Source organism: Homalodisca vitripennis, unplaced genomic scaffold, assembly GCF_021130785.1.
Source record: "Homalodisca vitripennis isolate AUS2020 unplaced genomic scaffold, UT_GWSS_2.1 ScUCBcl_8906;HRSCAF=17213, whole genome shotgun sequence".
Classification (NCBI taxonomy): Eukaryota; Metazoa; Arthropoda; class Insecta; order Hemiptera; family Cicadellidae; genus Homalodisca; species Homalodisca vitripennis.
In genome coordinates this window covers 1-23088 of record NW_025785017.1, presented here as the reverse complement: position 1 = coordinate 23088, position 23088 = coordinate 1, and the positions used below count along the sequence as shown (strand labels likewise).

The 23088-nt window shown below is 33.5% G+C and overlaps 1 protein-coding gene across 1 annotated transcript; it reads right to left on the bottom strand.

The window, feature by feature from the left end:
- Window positions 1-4086: 4086 nt before the first annotated feature.
- On the bottom strand, window positions 4087-14371 carry LOC124374525 (the record flags this gene model as incomplete). Its single annotated transcript, XM_046832725.1, has 4 exons — window positions 14303-14371; window positions 10886-11055; window positions 8313-8566; window positions 4087-4212 (listed from the first exon to the last, which is right to left on the bottom strand). Coding segments are annotated over exons 1-4 (619 nt in total), but the record flags the coding sequence as incomplete, so codon positions are not given.
- Between the last annotated feature and the right edge of the window lie 8717 nt (window positions 14372-23088).

Here is a 23088-nt window from a genome sequence, read left to right as displayed (position 1 = left end):
TATTTTGAATGACACTAATGTTTTAATTATATTTTACGAATACAACGTATGCATCTCATCTTACATCATACGGCAGTTAATTACTGGACATTTGCAGCAGTTTGCAAGATTTCTGCAATTAAAATAATGATGGACATTTACGTCAACTAGTTTCTGCTCTCTTTCTTCAGTTGTGATGAATGCATCCAATTATACATTTCAAAAACAAGGCGGCAAACAGAATATAGTCAAAGTTGAAAACATATATTGTACATCAAAAACACAAAAAACTCTGCCCCCAATAACAACAAATTAGGAGAAATGTATATCGAAGACCCTTACCAAGATCGTTATCTTATTAAAACACACTTGATAAAAAAACTTCCAATTCAATTAATAAAAAGTAAATGATTGAATGCTAAATAATGAAAGAGATATACAATAGAGATAATGCTATAGGAAGGGATAATCACGGGATCTTTAGCAGGCAAAAACTCCCATATAGCAGTGCTCTCCACTAAGACGTGCGCACTGTGGCGCCGAAGGGGCGCCACTAGGAAATCCCTTCCAAGGACACCTGTCCGGCGGTTGTTTAAGTGTTTAAGAAGAAAATATCATTTCGCGTGATAAATTTAAAAAAATAAAACATCCATTGTTGCCTTCACAGCACATTACTAGATATATTTATTTATTTATTTCCAAAGGCAGCAGCCAAATATTATATAATGTTATATTTGAAAATACCCTATTTTATTAATCATTAATAATACCAACAACTACCAAATCATTTTACTTATAATATTACTTTTATAATTTAAGTTGAAAATTAAACATCTACCAAAATAGAATTGCTAGATCGCATCCATCGCAATGAACAGACGTTTCCGGTTGAGAGACTCACAGGCGCATCTCACCACTATTTACATGGAGACCCGGTGTTGCCGTCTTTGGACGCTACACATTCACTTCCACCCAAATTCAAGAACCCTAAAGCATTCGGCATTGGCTCGCAAATATGTGTAATACGAGTAACGGTAAATGGTAGTCTAAATAGGGATAGTTGGCCAGTTCAATGACGGGTCTAAAGGTGGCTTTCAACCTCCGTTTCGAGAGCGAACAAGCGGAACCATCTGCGATTTTGGAACCCAGTGGCATTGATTTCCATATGAGAAAGCGATATTACCATACTGAATCGTCTTATTAAGGAAACAGGCACGATTATACTTAAACATTGTTATTCAATACAATCGCAACAACATTAAAAACGCTCCTAAAAATTAAAATGTGCAATAAAAATTGGATCTGTACCTCTTACATCTTTTATTCTTAACACGTTAATTCTTGTTGTCTCTTGGTAACCGCCTTTTCTAGAGTGTTATATACACTATTGGATAGTCCTTCTATCGACTGCAAATGAGATCAGGTTGGAGGAGGCTGGAGGCGCCAGGACTCAGAGTAGTAGCAGACCTTAAAGGCCAACCGTTGATTCTTCAAAAAGGTAAGTCTGGGAAAAAAAAAAGCTGCCTCCTATAGGCTGGTCACATGACAATTTTATGAGGGCAAGCAAGAGAAACTTATGCACTACAACAGTATGGGAAAAATTATGTAAGGAAACAGGATTTTCTCTGGACATTTGCATCGTTTCAGTGAAATGTTCAATGAAATCAGTAACACTACGTTTCGAGATCTGCAATCTGATCTCTTCTTCAGGTAATAAATAACCTAATACATAATTACAAAACTAGGTTAAAATAAACAAATCATACCAAAGCGTTGTGGTACGCCTAAGTCAGTGTAAGTGTAAGTGTAATGGTTAGTGAAGTTGACAAACAACATGGTGGTTGTGATTCCTGACAGACGTGCCACAACGCTTTGGTATGATTTTGTTTATTTTAACCTACTTTGTAATTATGTATTAGGTTAGTTATTTACCTGAAGAAGAGATCAGATTGCAGATCTCGAAACGTATTGTTACTGATTTCTTATTTCACTGAACGATAGCAAATGTCCGGGAAAATCCTGTTTCCTTCACAATCCCTGCATCGTCAAAAATAACCTTCAAACAAAAGATGGGTAAATAATTTAACATCCGCTTTCATGTCCCAGCAGAAGAGAGAAGGGTGTTCATTCTGAAACGACAAATGCCCTATGAGTTACCAGGTACATCTTCTCTCCATCTAAATCTAAAAATATTCCTTAATCCGACATTGCTTTCCTCACAATACGTCAACTGGCCAGTGGTATAGTTTTCACGGATGGTTTGGGTAGTAATTGGAGAATTCTCGATATAAAATATATAAATAATATAAGATATAATATATTTGATTCTGAACATTTTACCAATTTTTCACCAGCAAATATGACATTCTTATACTGTGGTTACAGAAAACCAATACAGTAAGACAACTATGATGTTAATATCAAATGCTATGGAAAATGTATATTACTTTGCTATTAGATATGAGAAAAAGTAATGTTACCTCGGAGTTATGAGACTCAGTTGGTCAGTGTCGCCAAACACCCGCAGTGTCTGGTAGGTTGATGAATGTGATAAGATAAGCCAACAGCTGTCCAGTACAACCGATCAGAACTATTGATCTCCGAGCATACCTGTGTCTTCTAATCCATGTGGAGAACACAATGGGGCACACTCCACCTAAAATGGATAAACATAATAATTAAATAATTTTTCTTACTTTCACTGGATGTTTATATTATTTATACTGAATTAAGAGACTAATCCATGCGATTGATCGGTTTAACCCCACAACGTACAGTTGCTTCTTTTGAATAAGTACTTTTTTTGTTTATTCTATTCAACTTTCTATAATTACAGTTTGCCAATGGCGTAGTGTAATGGTTATCGACGATAGAAGTAACGACGAGCATGGTTGGAAGGTGATCGCTGAACGATCCTGCCCGTGCAAGCGGTCCGCCTGGCCGACCACAGTTGGTGATGCAGAAATCATCTTCAAGCCGATGGCCCAGGTTAATTGTCAGAGAAGGCTTCCGAGCACTAACTTCACCTCATGAACTAACACACTCTTTATCTGACCTTTATACCGAGTAGCTCGGATCATTTGCTCAACTTTAATCACAGATTAAAGCTGTTACAGGTTTTTACCATAAATCACAGATTGTTAGCTTTCCCTGCTTTGAATAAGCAAGAGTAAAATGTTACCCTTACTGAGGAATCAAATTCCACTAGTGGCCTATTCCAGAAATTCAAAAAATTAATTGCTTAAACCAAACTCTTGAGAAACTAAATATTGAGTATGAAGATTACAATACAAAGAAATTTATTTCAAACTAACTGAGTTGAACCCTAGTAGAATGTGCATACGCAAGAAAGAACACAATCTATACAGACAAAACATAAATACCACAGGAGTTTGACTATCTGCGAATAGAGGAGTTACACAAGGATTAGTTCTTTGTCCAGTGTTGTTTATTCCAATCACAGTCAAAACTGCTCTAAGAATAAAATTCATGTATATGCCAAAGATACTGTCATATATAATACACAAAACTACCATCAGGATGAACCTATGTGAACCTCTAACGAAACGCAAACTAATCTAAAAAACAAAGATGTGCACGGGTCTTTGGACTTTCAGTAGCTGAACTTATAATATAATTGAAATACGTAGAGATTACTATTGACAGCAAACTTACCTGGCCCTGTTGGCCCATACGGAAGAAGATTCAAGAATTGGCCTTGAGCAGCCATAATGTTTGAGTGATCTGTAGTGAATAGTTCGTCTTGAATAAGTAAAATGGTGGTTTACAAATAAAAGTATTTTTTTATTTTAAACTTTTGGAAAGTTACACCAACGTTATCCGATTGTTAAAAGTTAATTAAAAGTTGTTGATATCTCAAAAATCAATAATGTCGTATTGTACTTTCATAAACATTAATATGTCGATGATATTGAGCACTAATTTCCTGTCGGAATAAGCAGCCGAAAAACTGTATTATTTTTTTTACTTCTCTTACCTTTTCCAAAACTAATCTATTTTTTACATATAATTTAAAATATTTCGATTAAATAGATAATAATTAAAGGCCAGATATATTAATTATCAATTACTAATTTCAATACTTACCAATTAGACTGCCGATACTCATTAAGATACCACTTAGTGCTACCAACTCCTTGCCGTAATTCCAAATGCCAAAGTGAATCACAATACTCGGACTATATATTCCATCTCCAAATGCTTCTTGCAAACCTGCAAACGAGAGTATATAGTTATTTACTCAGAATCAGAAAAGAACGTCAATAGAAGCATAATTATGTAAACAAATATTTCAGAGAGCTGCAGTATAAATCAAAGTCCTCCTCAGGCTGGCCAATAAAAAAACCTTTAAAAGAACATTATAATTATATTCGGATGATTCCTTTATTTTTTTTAGCTAATTATATAATGAACATAAATGTATATTCTTTAAAAAAAAGCACGTTTCAAACGGTGTCACACGCAATACACGAGACAAGTAAAGATTTAAACTAGCTACTAAAATTACTGGTTAAACTACTGTAGCTAATCTACTTATCTATGTAAACCAGTATACAGTATGGTAAAAAAGTCCCGGAACGGTTTAATATATTTTTTACCAATATATATAAAGTAATGAGACTTGGTATATCAATAATAGCCATAAATTTCTAGTTTTTTTAAGGTATTAAAAATTTTGTATCTCTTATGGGGGACGGCCCACGAGGGAGTCAGACAAAATTCTTAAATAGCAGCATAGGTCGAGTTTATATCAAATTAAAGGTCTTAGTTAGTAGAACACATTGCCGCAAAACCGGACCTCAAAAGGTTCACTCTAACTGAAATGGCGGCGTTTTAAAGTTATTCGTCATTTATCTGTGATGCGATGAATTAGTTCTTCTGTGTTGGCAACATTCATTGCAACAATGGGATTTCCGGGATAGTATATTGGTCTTGAAAACTCATTAGTGTTTACATCCTTTCTATTCAGTGAAAGTTCTTTTTGACATTCCTGTTGAAAGTCCAACTGCAGGGTCATTAACTGTGTATCTTATCATTCTGAGGGTAAGAATGCGTTTAGACAGGAAACTTAATTTTCCTCATGAGCTGTTACAAAGTCGATCTTAAGTTAAGATTTGTAAAGTGTAGATTGGGTTTATTTTAATTGTTAACAGTGACTAGTTGTGAATCTTGTGATAGGGATGTCTCTGACTGAGACTGAGAGAATAAACCTGCTTATGATGAGGGGGTATGGTGACGGTGTACGATCATATGACGAAGTTGTGCATTTATTTAATGACACATTTCCGGACCGGCCACCAATATCAAAGTCTACCGTCTGTAGAACAGTCCAACGATTTCTAGATACCGGCAATGTTAAAGACCGTCCCAAGAAGTGGTAGACCTTTATCTGCTACTGACGAAAATACATCCATAGAAGTATTACAAAGTTTCATCGAAGAACCACACACATCAACAAGAACTGCAGCAACTAATCACGGAATAAGCCATGTTTCAGTGTTAAACGTTTTAAAACAAAACCACTATTATCCGTATAAGGTCAGATTGGTCCAGGAGCTTTCGGAAGACGATTTTGACAGAAGAGTGGAATTTTGTGAGACAATGATGAATAGATATGTACAAGATCGAAATTTCTTAGCAAAAGTTGTATTTTCAGACCTTTACACTTCATGGCGAATGTAAGTAGGCATAACTGTCGTTATTGGAGCGACGACAATCCTCACTGGATGAGGGAAAGCCATACCCAGAAACCTGGAAAAGTTAACGTGTGGGCTGGGATTGTTGGCAATCATATTGTTGGGACCTTTCATAATCAATGGAAATTTGAATGGGGTGACATATGAATTGATGTTGAGAGAAACCATTATACCGGCTTTACGTGCTGTGTTGGGTCGAAGTTATAACACAGTATGGTTTCAACAGGATGGTGCACCACCTCATTATGCTTTACAAGTACGAGCGCTGCTTGATAGAGAGTTTCGCAATCGTTGGATAGGACGTAGGGGAGCAATAGAGTGGCCACCTAGATCACCTGATATAAATCCTCTTGATTTCTTTTTATGGGGTTATTTAAAACAAAGGGTTTTTTAACTAAGCCTGCCAACACAGAATGAACTAATTCACCGCATAACAGAGGAAAACTCATCAAATACCTCCTGAGATGATTAAAAAAGTTATTGAAGGCTTCTACCACAGATTGGGCTATTGCCAAGAGAAACTTGGACAACATTTTGAACACTTTCTATAATTGTAAGTACTACATTTTCAATTCTAATTATTAATTTAATGTTATCTTAATGTAAGAGAATGACTTATTTGGATAAATGACGAATAACTTTAAATCGCCGCCATTTCAGTTAGAGTGAACCTTTTGAGGTCCGGTTTGCGGCAATGTGTTCTACTAACTAAGACCTTTAATTTGATATAAAACTCGACCTATGCTGCTATTTAAGAATTTTGTCTGACTCCTCGTGGGCCGTCCCCATAAGGGATACAAAATTTTTAATACCTTAAAAAACTAGAAATTTATGGCTATTATTGATATACCAAGTCTCATTACTTTATATATATTGGTAAAAAATATATTAAACCGTTTCGGGACTTTTTTACCATACTGTATAATATGACCTACGCAAAGATCACTGAAAACCCTTATTTAAGCTGCAGTGGCATGGTAGTGGTTCACTCCTACTCATCTCTGTAATTTAATGTATAATATGACCTACACAAAGATCACTGGAAATCCCTATTTAATCTGCGGCGGCATGGTAGTGTTTCGCTCCTACTCATCTCTGTAATTTAATATATAATATGACCTACACAAAGATCACTGGAAATCCCTATTTAATCTGCGGCGGCATGGTAGTGGTTCACTCCTACTCATCTCTGTAATTTAACATATAATATGACCTACACAAAGATCACCGGAAATCCCTATTTAATCTGCGGCGGCATGGTAGTGGTTCACTCCTACTCATCTCTGTAATTTAATATATAATATGACCTACACAAAGATCACTGGAAATTCCTATTTAATCTGCGGCGGCATGGTAGTGGTTCACTCCTACTCATCTCTGTAATTTAATATATAATATGACCTACACAAAGATCACTGGAAATCCCTATTTAAGCTGCAATGGCATGGTAGTGGTTCGCTCCTACTCATCTCAGTAACTTATATTATACTCGTAGTATGACCTAAAAAAGATCACCGGAAACCCTTATTTAAGCTGTGGCGGCAAGGTAGTGGTTCGCTCCTACTCTTCATGTAATTAATAATATAGTATGACCTAAACAAAGATCACTGTAAACCTTTATTTAAGCTGCAATGGCATGATAGTGGTTCGCTCCTACTCATCCCTGTAATTTATAATATAACATGGCCTACACAAAGGTCACTGGAATCTTTTATTTAAGCTGCGGCAGAATGGTAGTGGTTCGCTCCTACTCTTCATGTAATTAATAATATAGTATGACCTAAACAAAGATCACTGTAAACCCTTATTTAAGCTGCGGCGGAATTGGTAGTGGTTCGCTCCTACTCATCCCTGTACTTAATAATATAGTATGACCTACACAAAGATCACTGGAAACTCTTATTTAAGCTGCGGCGGCATGGTGGTGGTTTGCTTATAGTCATCCCTGTAATTTATGATATAATATGACATACACACAGATAACTGGAAACTCTTATTTAAGCTGCGGCGGCATGGTGGTGGTTCGCTTCTACACATCTTGTAATTTATTATAATATGACATACACAAAGTATCACTAGAAACTCTTATTTAAACTGCGGCGGCATGATAGTGGTTCGCTCTTAGTCATTCCTATAATTTACTGTTTCATTGTTAGTTCAAACTTTTTGACTTATTAACATATGCTTCACTATGATGTAGGTGCGTACTAGCTAATAAGTTACGTTTTATTATTTATTAAATTTAACGGCATAAAGTCAAACATTACATTCTCCTCTCGCTACGATGATAATGTTATATTCCTGTTTTCGTTATTTTGCACTGAGACGTGATTCAATGATTGCTTCAAATACTTTGTACATGGTGGTATGGGCTGCTTATACATTTAAGTTTAACCATAACTTTTCTCATGACTGTGTGAGTGACAAAAACATGATTATTTGTTGGATTGTCGATTAAATAAATTCAATTGTTAAATTATTTCTGTAATAAAACTGTTTCCGTAAGGATGTTTTGTTAATTTTACATTTCTTATCCAAACTACGTCTTCAAGATGAAATACTTTTCTCGAATTCAAGTAGCTACATTTGATAGTTACAGTTTTAAGTTTAACAGACCTGTATAGATGAATGTGAACATTAGCCAATGCATCTTCCGTGACTTAAGGATGGCAAAACACTTTTTTACTGTTTTTGAAGGACTGTAGCTCTCTGTTTTACTTTCACTGGAAGACTTGGGAAGAGTCATGAGTGATACTATTGCCAGTATGTTTATTCCCGCCAATAAGTATAGCACTGTTCTTCTTGTGAACTGGTCAATATGCTGCTTTCCGTAGAATATGTAATAGACAAACAGGTTACCCCACAGATTCCTGTAATGCAATAGGTTTCGTTAGTAGTTTATGAATAATATTTATCAGCGGAGATTTGGTACATACAAACACTAATAGTGTGTTGAGAGCTGCTTCAGAATAGAACATGAAGATTGTAATACATTTTTCCTAATATTTAGTACAATTTTATTTTTGTGTTCTGTAATACATAGGTCAGGGCTCCTCTAATCCAAAGACGGATGAAAATGGAAAACCGGTCAGGATGGGAAATATTGTTTAAATGGTTGCAGTTTAAACCAAACTGCTACTTACTTCATGTAAGTACGAGGTGCGACAATAAAGTAATGAGACTGATTGTATTTGCAAGATGTGGTAACCCCGCAGCTTGCATTGGCACAGTATCTTTAACGTTGATCTAAAAGCTTCTTATAGTCCAATCGGGACATCTATGCAACTGCTCAGTTTTGAGTTGTGCTGTAATAAGTTAACACATGTTTGTGTCTCTCGTGACGGAAATGGAACAGCATAATATTGCGGAATGATATGCCATTTTTTGCGTTGAATTGGTTCAGAAGGCTTTTGGAGAGGAGATTATATCAAGAGTAGTGGTTTTTATCGTTGGCATACAATTTTTAGTGAAGGCAGAACGAATATTGAAGATGAAGATCACAGTGGACGACCATCAACCTCACGTACGGATATCAACTTGGCCAGGGTGCGTGAACTCGTAAGATCTGATCGAAGATTATCCATGAAAATATTTGCAAAAGAACTGGACATCAATCGATAAACAGTTCGTATAGTAATAACTGAAGGTGTTCGTATGAGAAATATTTGTGAAAAATAGTCTCCCAAAATATTACACCACAACAGCGAGAAACATTAAGGAATGTGGCAACTTATCTGTTAGAGCAAACGGAAATGAACCCAGAATTGTTGAGTCGTGTTTTCACTAGTGATGAAAGTTGGGTTTTTCAGTACGATTCAGAGAAAAAACGCCAAAAGTTTGCAATGGTGTTCAGAGGGATCACCCAGAGCAAAAAAAGCTCGCATGTCAAAGTAAAAAATGAAATGCATGTTGTGTGCCTCTTTGTTTCATAAAGAGTGGGTACCTCCTGGACAAACAGTTGACCAATATTACTACAAAGAAATTTTAGAAAGACTTAATAAAATAGTTCTTCCGTGTCCATGCCAACATTGCCTGATAATTGGTTTCTGTATCACGATAATGCTCTATCCCATACTGGTCTGTCAGTACAGCAATTTTTAACCTCAAAACAAATTTCAGGACTACCACAGGCCACCTTATTCACCAGATATCGCTCTGTGCAACTTTTTTTAAATTTTCAAGAGCCAAAACGGCTTTCGATTGACACCATTTTCAAATAACACAAGATATCCAAAAAGCTGTGACGAGGGTCTTGGAGGATATTACAGTGAGTTCCAGAAATGTTACCATCAATGGCAGAAGCGCTGGAAAACGTATGTGCAATCTGGATGGAACTACTTTGAAGGAGACAACACTAAACTGAACTATAACGATAACAAAACGTTATAGTTTACAAACATCAGTCTCATTACTTTATTGTCGCATCTCGTATTTGCTATCATACGTATAAAATGAGGTAGTTAGGTCGTTGTTAATTTTTCTTCATTAGTTATTTTCAAATTATTGACGGATTACATGTAGGCATAAATACAGTTCGTTACAAATTATAACAATAAAATACTATATATGTTAAAACTCTCCGCCGTTTGTATTCCATAAAAAATGTAAATGTATTAACTGTTATTAGTTTGATACTTACGAAGTCCTAAATATTGTCCAGAAAATGCCAACGTTTCGGGCTGTAGTTTGTGGTGAGGAATTTTCTATCATGTACTGTCCCTGGGCTGGCCATAAACACCCAGCGGCTACCCCTCCTATAACAGCTCCCCCGTATATCATCCACTCATTCTCCATAACATATGGAAAAATCCCAACCCTGAAATCAAAGAAATAAAAAATCTACAATAGATACAACCATGGTTTGACCAGAGTTGCTTAAAATCATATCATTAGAAATAATCTATATAATTGTCTTATATATTCACATTCACCGATAGGTTCGTGCTGAGGAGGAACCAGTGTGTTGTAATTATTATAATGACAACTAATGAATGGTTTCCCCTAAATAATGATACTAGCACAGGGGTAGTGATATCGTATCCCGCCTACTTTGAAACTGAAAGAACTAATGGCGTCGATCCACAGTTCACAATGATGAACTAGACAGTGTCTAGTCCTCCGAGAACAGAGGGTTCAGATACTTGACTCTTACACGTTTAGAACATAAGTTTAACATTAAACTCACTTACATGAATCCAACAGCAGAGATGATCATTGTTAATTTAGGTCCTATTGCTATATTAAGATACGGGCCAAAGAACAGACTTGCTGCAAGGAGTGAGTAACACACTCCGATGACAGTGTAGCCTTCTAATTCGAAGTCGGGATTGTCATCAGAGATGCTGGACACGATAGTTTTCTGCAATTTACAGCACATAATTAATACAACAAGCAGATAAAAACAATCGGGGCCATTGGTATTCCAAGCATTGGATTTTCTGAATAATAGCAATTATGAATACCGCTCCCGTTATATAACCACAACAAATATATATCATTGTTTATATCAGTTTTGCATATATAAATTAAATAAGCGATACGTAATCAAAGAATTACCGAACATACGACAAGACTGACGCACGGACTACCCTTTATTCTTTAACCCCCAAAATGAATGCATTCTCTTTTGGACCAAGAAAAGCCTTAAACCAAGTTTCAAACATCATTGTATTAAGAGTCATCACATAGATTTTTTTTCATAATGCAAAATGGTGGCAAACGGCTAAACAAGACATTTCTCAACCTATGTTTTGTTGACATTTTTTGTTTTAAATTATGATTACTATTAGCCACAGAATATTTTACACCCTTTCGTGAACATCTCTACAATATATATACCATGTATACATATATGGGAGGGGCTCTTCTGGTGCATCTCTTTTTAGACATCTAAGAAGCTTTTTCAAAATACTGGCATTTAGGAACATGGTAACATGGACCGGTTAAATCTGCTCACGGAAAGATCCTGTATCCAGGGTAGTAGTGTCTTTCTTCTCTTATACAGTCTGGTTGTGGATAGCACATTATAAATTCACTTAACAATATTGGTGTTTTGACCAGATTATGTGCAGACAATATACGAATATACGGTATGTATTATTGAAACTGGTGAGTTAACACCAAGGTAAATAATAAAATCAATGGAAACATGGACCTGGTAGAAATCTGATCAAGACTGGAAGGCGTCTGCCGGAAAACATCGGTCCAAAACTGACTTTAATAGCCCAAGCTAATGACTTTATGTAATGCTATTTAAGAGCAGTATGAATAATCCAGAATGATTTTAACCACTCGGTCAAGAATAAAAACATTAAAATAAATTTAATAAGACGTTTTCATATTTCTAAAACTATATACTCAAACGCGGTATGTACCTTGTAAAACAATTTTATCTAAATTGGATCAAAAAGTTTACAAGTTATGCATTTTCAAGTTTTAGCTGAAAATTGCCAAAACCGGTACCTCTTTTCGTCACTATAGGAAAAAAACTGGTAGCTATTGCTTGTCATATGTGCTTTAAATATTTATGAACTCAGAAATAAACTAAATAAATTAAAAGTAATTCCCTTAATTATAGCTCTACTTGTTAGTTTGTGGTTAACTTTCAAACTCGGATATCTAAACGTTTTAATCCTAGATTGTAATGATTGATAATTTCTTTCATAACTGTAGTCTTTTGAGAAATTATAAAATCTATTGTTTATATGAGTATTCTACAAACCTCCATATTTAGCAGAGTCAGATCAGAAGAAAATAAGAACATGAAAGACAAGCTCAAGCTCAGAATACAGACGAGTTCTCTGCTGATGGGGACCAACATCTTGAAGTTGAGCACAGCACGCGTATTCTAGATAGATATTACTTCATAAATATTACAGAAGTTCAGCGGTTTCAAAATTCTAAAGGCTAAGTTTCCTGGACCTGCAACAATATTTAAAAGAAATTAATTCAAAATTTATCTTGTTAGTTGATACTAATTAGTTAAATTAACTATTTTAAAATGTTTTAGTCTTGAATATAAAAATATTATATACAAACGCCCCCCAAAAAGCTCAAACAAGCTGAAACTGGTACACAACTTGAATTATCTCAGATACGTTCATTGGTCAATCTGGTACGCCATTTCGTTGTATTATGGTGACCGTTTAAATTTAAAAAAATCAAAACTCCGTTATTTATGGACATAGGCAAAAAAGTGTTCTATAATGCTTTTTAGATTTTTAAAATTGGAATTTATTAATTATCAAACTCGGTGAAAAGAGAGTGTGAATACAATCGGAAAATGGTCTATGTTCTCTGTGTACTATTTCTAAATAGTTTCATATTATTACGAATTTTTACCTTTTCAAAGTTCATTATCTTCTAGTAACAAAACTGCTTCTGCACTTTACCTTCAGAAACTCCAGAATGCTGTCTATCAACAACTAAACTATTACGAACAATAGTTCTGCATAATTAAGTTTCGGCCTTCAAACAACCCAAGTACGGCATACAATATGAAAGGTTTTGTATTGATAACGTTTATCAGAAATCTAGTTCATTTGACGATAGGACATACACTGTCAACAACACGATCAACTACATGTTTGTGCTAAAATATTTGGAATTGCCGCATATTCATTAAACTAAATGGTCACGTTAGAGAATAATTCGAACAACAAAAATAAGTTCAAATATGTTTTTATTTTAATTAAGGTCACTCTTAACGTCATATACATTATTTTTTATACTACATTAAAAATATAATAAAAGTAGAAATAATGTTTTAAAATATATTTGAATTTGGTTCCCATAATTATTTTAAACCACATAATTTTATGTTCGATAGATAGAAGTTGAGGTTGTTAAAAACTACACTATCATCGATTTTTTTAAATTATCCGCTACTTTTTTACTGTATTAGTCTATTAATTGGTATATTTATTTCATGTGAAAGAGGTACTAATTTGAATACTTGCATTTGAATGTAATATAACTATTTATATTTAATTTATTATAACGATGCTATATTATAAAAATATATATTATTAAAACCCTAAAATTGAACTGAAAAATGCCTTCAGGCTAAGTTGAAAGAAAGATACATTTCACATAAAACCTTTATCTCGAGATGTAATACAAAAGATGCATTATTAATGTAAATGTTTAACTCGCATAACGTAACTTATGGGACAATAAATCTCAATTTTGGATTGTTAAATTTGTAATACGTTCAAACATTTACATACAAAGAAGTGTGTTATAACCATGCCAATTCCTTTGTAAATCGTTGACTTGATTTGATTATAATTAATCTAAAATTATGTCCGCAAATATGTTTACTTATAACGGTTGAGTTCCATAATTCTATAATGTCATGTTGAAACCTGGTTTTCAAAAAAAAAAAAAAAAAAAAAAAAAAAAGGAATAGGAATACACTTTGTGTTAATTTCACGATAATTTTTAGGAAAATTGCTAAATCTTTTGAAATACCTGATGAAAATTTTTCCAAATGCTAATAACCACCATATTGGAATTTATCATGGGTTAATACTGACTAAAATTTGTGATAACATATATTTTTATAGGTAAATACAATTTGAATATTGAGTTTAGCTCCAGTTCACCTTCTTTTTATTCCAGCGTCTGGTATCCGACGCTGTCCTCAGACCTAATTCCTGGAATCTGGGAGTCATGTTCGTCTGAAAGAGATCCAAAGAAAGTTGGGTACGAAGAAGCTCAAAACGAATCGTTACAATCGTTTTGACATCAGCGACACCTATAAATATGTGAATTGGCAATCTCATTCTCTCATCAAGTGCACAAATTGAGCGCACTACAAAATTTCTCACACGATCTTTAAGCATGTGGAGCAACCGAGTTTTCTACACATAACCTAGCTGTTATAGGAGGGTTTTATTCAATTTGAATATTGAGTTTAACTACACTTCACATTCGTCGCCTGCTTTCTTTGGATGTCTTCTAACTATCATGATTCTAGATTCCAGGAGTCAAGTCTGAGACAGCGTCAGATACCAGACTCTGCAATCAAAGGGAGGAGAACTGGAGCTAAATTCAACATTCAAAATGAATCAACTCTTCCTACCATAGCTAAGTTTCCTACTTTTTATCTGTACGTAAACAAAAGTTTTGTAATAATTCAAGTAAATTTTTGATAATTTGTTGATTTTCAAATAAATTAATAATATTATACAATTATATATTTTGGTAAATTTACTAGATAAGGATCTAATGATTCAAGTAGAATACAATAACTTAGCGAATTGTTTGCCACCCCTCCTCGCGGGTTAGCAATATTGTCGGCCTCGCTCAGTGGAGAAGGGCGTGAGTATTGGTAGAGCGCCAGGACAACCAAGTTCTTGCGCAGTGACAGAGGACTACTAAGATTGACGGATACCCAGATGGTTACGGTTTGCTCGGTAATAAGGGCGCCACCTTGTTGATGGGGTGTGATAGTCGCAGGTCTCCAACAAGGAACAGTTTCCTGCCCTCAGGTATGCTCAATCGAGACCACTACCATGCACGCAAGAACTATTAGGTTTACGACACTAAGCCTTAGGTACTTAAATTAGCCACAGATTTCGGTTGATTATTTTCTAATAGTAAGTTGCAAGGTCTCTAATTAAATATCAGGCAATTAGAAATTAAAACCAATATTTCACATTTTTCATTCTGTATTGCCTATTTCTCTCACAGTGCTAAGGTCTTAAACTAAATAAACAAATATTTATTTAACTTAACTTACACTTAACTCGTTGGCCAATTGAAATAAAAATACGAAAAATTATTACGGTAGGAGCGCTCCGATTACTAATACAAAATTACAGTGGCCAAAATCATGATGACCATATTCCTGAACTACAAAATTACAAAACAATAATTCACATGAATACATAATGGCTAGACATTAAATTAAAGTTGAGTCCCATTTGTCAAAGTTCGGAACTGGATCCACCCTGATGCAGTTATTCAGGCCTAGTCCGATAGGTAGAGGCTCCACAATGACATTGACGGAGTTAGTCCGACCTCCCAGGGGAGCACGATGGAATAAGTAGTGTAAAGTCTACTCACCAACTGGGCGGACCCAAAACGCACACACGAGCCGTTCGATTGTATCGTCCGTGCAATCCAATATTGAAACTTTAATTTCATAAAGTCAGTTTTTATTCATTTTTCTGCGGCTCATTGAAATCAGTCAAAATACTTATATTCAATCATGAAAAACAATGTCAAACTTAACTTAAAAGAAAACAGCTGACTAAAACAGCAACATCTGTCACTATTGTTGGTGGTGTGTCTAACATACTCGTATTTTAGCTTACAGCGGCCAGTAAAATGTAAAGAAACGTTTAATGTATAAAACATAAGTACATTAAAAAAAGCGCAGAATCTGCCAATTACAATGATATACAATTTGGTCTTAAAACACAAAGCATAATTATTCTGACACAGAAAAAAATTTAATTACGTTTGTTCTTACTTAAACTAATTAATTACAATAATTATAGTAAAGTGTATTGAAGTATTAACATAATGCATTAATGTATGCACTTTCACGGAAATGGTAGGTATATAAATTTCATGACAACTGCCTTTACCATTATTCTGAGTAAAACTAAATAATAATACAAACATTAAGGACATAAAGTTACCGATTCAATTATTTATAGAACAGTTAACAAGTTTAGTAAGGAAATTTATGAGAGACGATGCAATTGTTACGAGATAATATCTCGGCCTAATTATGTACAATTTACAGAAACAATATGTGGTTACAGTATTTGACACTATGAACACGTATTTACAAACTATTTATCTCCGTGAACTATTAAAAGACTAGATTAGTATTAATTTATTACAGATAACGTATTAATTTCCTACGTTTATCGACAGGACTTGACAATCTTACTACGAGGCCCAAGGCTTAGTTTACCGGTAGATATTTAATTCTGTAAAGACAAAATTATTATACTGAAATTTTACTAACTGACATACGCAAGCGACAAAATATCAATGGCATGGTAATGGCTCACCTTAGCCTAACTCCTTTATTTGAACAGCTGATTGGCGTCTAATCAGTGACCGTTCTGTTATTGCAGCAACAATGAATGCGCGCTTCTTCATTTGGTATGTAAAATTTCGTTATGTAGAGTGATCAGTTTCTACATAACAATTGCTCAGGTAAAACAGAAAAGTACACGTCACAAAGTATGTCCAATATCGTAGTTTACATTTTAATGTGAGCTGATGTGTCAATACACAATTCCTTAGATTCAAATTGCCTTTATCACAGGGTTCAATTTTGCTTATAGCCTTTTAAATATTCGTTTATCAATCCTAAAACTCTCTTTATGGTGAATGGTATATATAGGCTACCTTTTTTTTTTCTTCATGGTTAGTTATTGAAAAACGGTTGACCGGTCATTCTTATCGTTATAAAATTTGAAGTTTGTCAAATGTACTCCTTGGGAAAAAAACCTAAATTTTAGCTGGTAAATTGCATTGTTAGAGGAACAGTCCAATCTAACAGCTATTAAGTGACGCTATTTTCGAATTGATCGGTCTTAGTCATAATTTAGCAAATACCACAACGTAGTTTATTTCATGGTTCATATCCAAAAGATAAATTTTGATAATTTATCCTACCATCAATTTTGGATCCTTACAGGTATATTCTTCAAATTTTGATGCCTCTTAAATACGAGTCTAGGTGGTTCTCGACAATAATTTTTCTATTAATGGTGAGTCAATTTAAGATTTCGTAGCCAATTTTCATAACTCTAATTAAATTTGTGCAAACCAGGGTAAGATTTTATACTTTTAGGGTCATTTTGGAAGTGGGTTGTGATATTTGCGACCTTTTTGGGCTCTCCTAATCTAGTAATTCAAACATTTTAGGGTAACTCCTGATACTAAGAACGTTTGATAATTTTCCTTTTGAAAATTTTTACATCTGAGTTTTAATTTACGTTTATTAAATTTGTATAAGTGGGCATTAGCCTAATTTAATTTAATTTCAATAAACATTGAATCACAAAAAGTACTAGCTCCGCCGGGACTAGTAAATCTGAGTTTTTGTACATAAGGATTTGGTTCTATGGAAAGAATTTTACGTAATGATTTTTTAAAATGAATTTGGACGGCAGTGTATTTTATTAACATGTATTTTCGTTTCTAAAACGCGTTTTCGAGAAAAATTTCAACGTCCAAAAAAGTGACAATTTTGTGATTAATATTCCTAGTTAAATCATTAAAGTCTAGACATAAAAGAATATTTAAATTTGCAAGGGAATGATGAATTTTCTCTTCAGCAATGATGCCAGACCACAAGAAAATCTTCAAAAATCTGATCCACAATAAAGGAAGGAAAGTTTTAATTTTAAGAAGATTCTAACAAAATAAATATTACAATACCCATAAAAAAATTGGCTTATGATAGAGCCATTCGAGTTTCCTATCACCGTTCCTTTAATTTGGAGATAATTTTCTTGGTTTCTTGGTTTACCTTTTCTGCATATAACTGTATGCAATTGTGCAAAAGATGGAGGAGAGCAAAACAGAGAGTTTTTAGATAAAGACCATGTGATATGAGACCAAGGAATACAAAATTAATTCAAAAACTAAATATGACATTTATGTGTGCTTTTTGTTTACATATCTTAAATTTTTTACGCGTTTAGTAGGATTGTTCATTTTTCAACTATGAGATACGCTGTGAAGATTTTGATAATGTAGGTGAAGTTTGTTTGTTGCAGTATGTTAATTTGTCAGTAATGTTGGGCTAAAATTGCATAGTTAAGTATAATTGTGGTATTTATCAATATTGCGTAAATCTATTTTATTAGTAATAATGTAGCGCATTTAACTTTCCAATGGTTTGTTACTGCGGAAATACACTCTCAGGTGTGGCCATTGTAAATATAATATGTGCAATCATCAACAGGTAAAAGAAAGCATATTATTTATTACAGCATATTAATTTCTGCATTTTTACATTACTTTCCATATGTAAATTAACTAAGTGGATGTTATATACTTTCTTATTTTACTATAAAGGTATTATTTTTATTCTAGGGGTAGAAAATTTTTGTAGAAAATTTATCAAATATATGGGAAATTCCGTCTTGAGGGTCATTTTAATAGGCATATATATATTAAAATCCAACTAAAACAATGATAAACGCTAATTATATTAATTGTTAAACAATATCTATACTTATTCTGTATATATATATATATATATATATATATATATATATATATATATATATATATATATATTTTATACAGAATAAAAAAAATCTTGAAATATATATATATATATATTCAGAAATTCTTTTCTGTATATAATATACAGAATAAGTATAGATGTAAATGTATGTATGTATTTTACAGTGCTAAAAAATTTGAACGCTGTATAAGAGTTTGAATTAATATTTTATAACTTAGGCCTACTAACTATTTATGGATAACCTACTAACTATTTATGGATAAGGAAAATTTATTTAAACGTCTGTAATAACTTTTCAATAGTATCCCAAATTTTCAAATCTGTAATGGTCAAGAAATATAAAATTACAAAACTTGTTTTTGATGTCATTTTATTACGAAATAAGTATAAAATTTCCGTGAAGCTGAAAATACAAACAGACTTGAAACCCATACAATTGGAGAATTATGAAACCATGTTAGAAGAAAACATTCATATTTTCTTGTTTTGACTTGTTTCTATGTCTTGAGGAACTGTCTTGATTTCGTTAGTAGCTGCAGCGATGTCGCTGTCGGCAACGAAGAAAAAGAAAACGCCAACGAGAGCCATCGTTGACAGGATCACTGCTTGAACGTGCAGTCCGATGTGGCTACATCCGTAGAAACTGGTAGCAATGGCGGAAGCCTGCAAATTCATTCACGTTACGTACACTTTGAAATATTTTTGGTAATTTTACTGTGAATAAAAGAAACTGATAATTGTAATAGCACATGTGTTTTTGATGCTATTACAAAAACACAGTAAAGCACATCAAACACAATGAAACATATAAATATGCAAGATAGAATTGCAAATCATTTTTAAGATTGCATCCATATCATACCTTGGGTCAATAATTGACATCAGAATTCACTCGTAGTTTAGTATCCATAGAACGGGCCCACAACATTACATTTATTTCCTGCAATAATATTTTTTCAAAACTAACGTAAACTTACGGTTAAACATTTTTGTGGACCTTTGAATACTTAATTGCAATATTTTGTATGATTATATTTTTAAAGCTAACTTAGTAAAACACTGTTCGAATTTATTTTTTATTTAATTAAAGTAGAGATATGGTTTACATTAAAAACTTATAATTACGTAGGAACAATTAAACAAATAATAATAGTAGCTTATTAAATTTTTGTTAATCATGTTTGTCCGATGCCTCAGCTAGTAATAAATAACTTTTACTGGTCAATAAATCACAAAATTCTTTCTTTGACTGTTAAAAAAACAGGGGCTTTTGCAATATTAGCCATTATTCAGTAACACTAAGTTCCTAGATCTGAAATCTGATCTCTTTCTCGGGTGAATAAACTAACCTTAACACATAACTACAATTTAGGAATTATAACTACCATGTTGAGTGGCAACTCCACTATACTCTAAAATATGCACTTAAAAAAGCACATCAAGTTTAACACGTTATTTGTATATCATATTTAGATTTGAATTTTGTTTAAATACAAAAATAAATATAGGTTTTGGTTCTACCTCTATAGAACAAAGTGGTCTTACCTTGATGACCTTGTAAAAAGGCACATGCCTCGGCCGCTACTCTCTCGAAAATAGTTCGGCAATGATGGAGAAGATTTGAGTGTTTTTAAACAAGAATCACCAAAGGTCAGAAGTAGACTTCCTATCATGGCCAGCGTTACACTGAAAACAGTACTCAGAGTGATTTAAAGTATAAGAAAATGTCTAGCAAAGAACTATTTTTAAGGTGATTGACACTAAATAATTTAATTATATCATATTTCTTTTACTCCTGAATTTGCAAGATTTACGTGTTACAACAATAGGATCATGATGTTTCATTGAACTGTCTCTGGCTCTCTTCTACAGTTGTTAAATATTATAAGTTTAAGAATACAATAAATCATACGGCTAAAACAAAACAGTAAACAGACTAAAAACTTTATTCAACAACAGATTTCAAAATCACAAAGATATCCTGCCCCCAAAATCGAAAAGTGCACACCTAGACTATGGTTGTACAGATAATGACGAACTGACCTGATAAAATAAACTTTAAAATCTTCCAATTCAATATTGAAAAATAAATTATGAATATATAATATTACTATAGGAAGGAATAAAACGAGACATGCAAACCCAAATAGCTATACACAACAAAAACTTCATTAGGACAAACAAGGAAATCATTGTTTGCACTATAACACTATGGCAAAAGAGTTTAACATCTTTCTTGACCTGACAGAGAAGAGAAGGAATGTCGGTTTCTGAAACGCAAAATTCTTCATTGCGTAAAAATAGAACTCCTCTACATCATTGTCTAAAAAGTATTCCCAGTTCCGAAAATGTTCTCCTCTAAGTACTTCAACTGACTACTGGCATTGTTTCACAGATGGTTTGGGTAGTAATAGGAGTATTTGCACTGCAAAGTAAGTGAACCCAACTCCAATTAAAATAACCTTTATTTATCTATAACGATATTTTTAATTTTTACCTAGCAAAAATAACTAACATTTTTATCCTTTTATTGCAGAACCAATACAGTAAGACAACTATGATGTTACTATCCAAATCCTAGTATTTGATGTTAACTATTAAGGAAAAATGTCTATTATTTTGCTATTAGATATCAAGAAAAAGTAATTTTACCTCGGAGTTATGAGACTCAGTTGATCAGTGTCGCCAAACACCGCAGTGTCTGGTAGGTTGATGAATGTATGATAAGATAAGCCAACAGCTGGCCCGACGCAGCCGATCAGGAACTATTGATCTCCGAGCATACCTCGTGTCTTCTAATCCATGTGGAGAACACAATTGGGGCACAATCCACCTAAAGTGGATAAAAGTCATAATTAAATAACTTTTCTGACTTTTACTTGATATTTATATTATTAGTAACTAACTGAAGTAAAATGTGTTTTAAATACCACCGTCAATCCAATTCATTTTAATGCAGTCTTATGGTTATGGCGACGTGTTAAGCCTAAAAACATATACTAAGGAACTAAATACAATTAAACATACGCAAAATCCAACTGTTTCCATATAATATGGTCAATAAATTGGCACGAATAAACACAGTGAAAATGACAAAATAGACGTGAAACACGTTCAATAAGAAAAATGTGTACCGTATGTATTGAAATAATCACTCTGCACAAAATACTATTGCTAATGAATTAAAAAAATATGACATAAAATATTTAAATCAACAACTAACAAATCAAAAAGCAGGTATGTGACTTACTGTAGATTGGTCTGTATAAAGTAAATTGCAACAACTGCCCAAACATTACATAGGACAAACCGTTGTTCTTTCAAACAAATATTGTACAAGGAAACCCTATCCCAATTTAAAAATTAAATAAACAAAGGTCTACTCGCCCAACATATATTTCATAAAAAAAATACAACATGAATGAGATAGAAAAACATGGCCTAAAAAAAAAAACATTGGAAGAATACGGAAATGTATGCAGGTTTTTTAAGTTAGTAAACTGTGGTATCAACCTGTTGAATGAACAAACTAAAATACAAATCAGTGCCGATGTCAGAAGCAACTGATAGGAACATATAACTCCACAAGAGGGGATAAAGCCATCCACCACCATGGCTACAAAGGTCTGACGATAAAGTTTAACCTTCGAATACATGTTACCATAAACCATAAGACCACATGAAATTGGATTGAATTGACGGTAGGATATATAAAACGTTATTTTATTTTAATCATTAAAATCGATCCTGACTAACTAGAAACAATTAGAAAATAGTAGAACACGAAAAGTCTTCAGACTATTAGATGTATTTCTGTTCGTGGACATCCATAAGGTATTCTTTTGGATTCGCTTGGCATTGATAAAGAGCTTTAGGATCAAATTATTCAAGAACATTAACACTGAAAGACAGTACTATTATTGCAATGTAGATTTAGTTCTCTTTTTAGCTGAACAAAGGAATGAGTTTTAGGGATAGTAAAAAGGTTTGCGATGTTAGTGACCTCACTGTTGTCAATTTTTGAATACTATTGACCTCTTGTGTCCCTATATAGTATTCTTAAAACATTACATTGACTAAGCATACTTTTCCTCACAGCGTTCAAGACTAATTTCTTAAAATGGTTGTCCATACAAATCCGACAAACTAAATTGAAGAAAA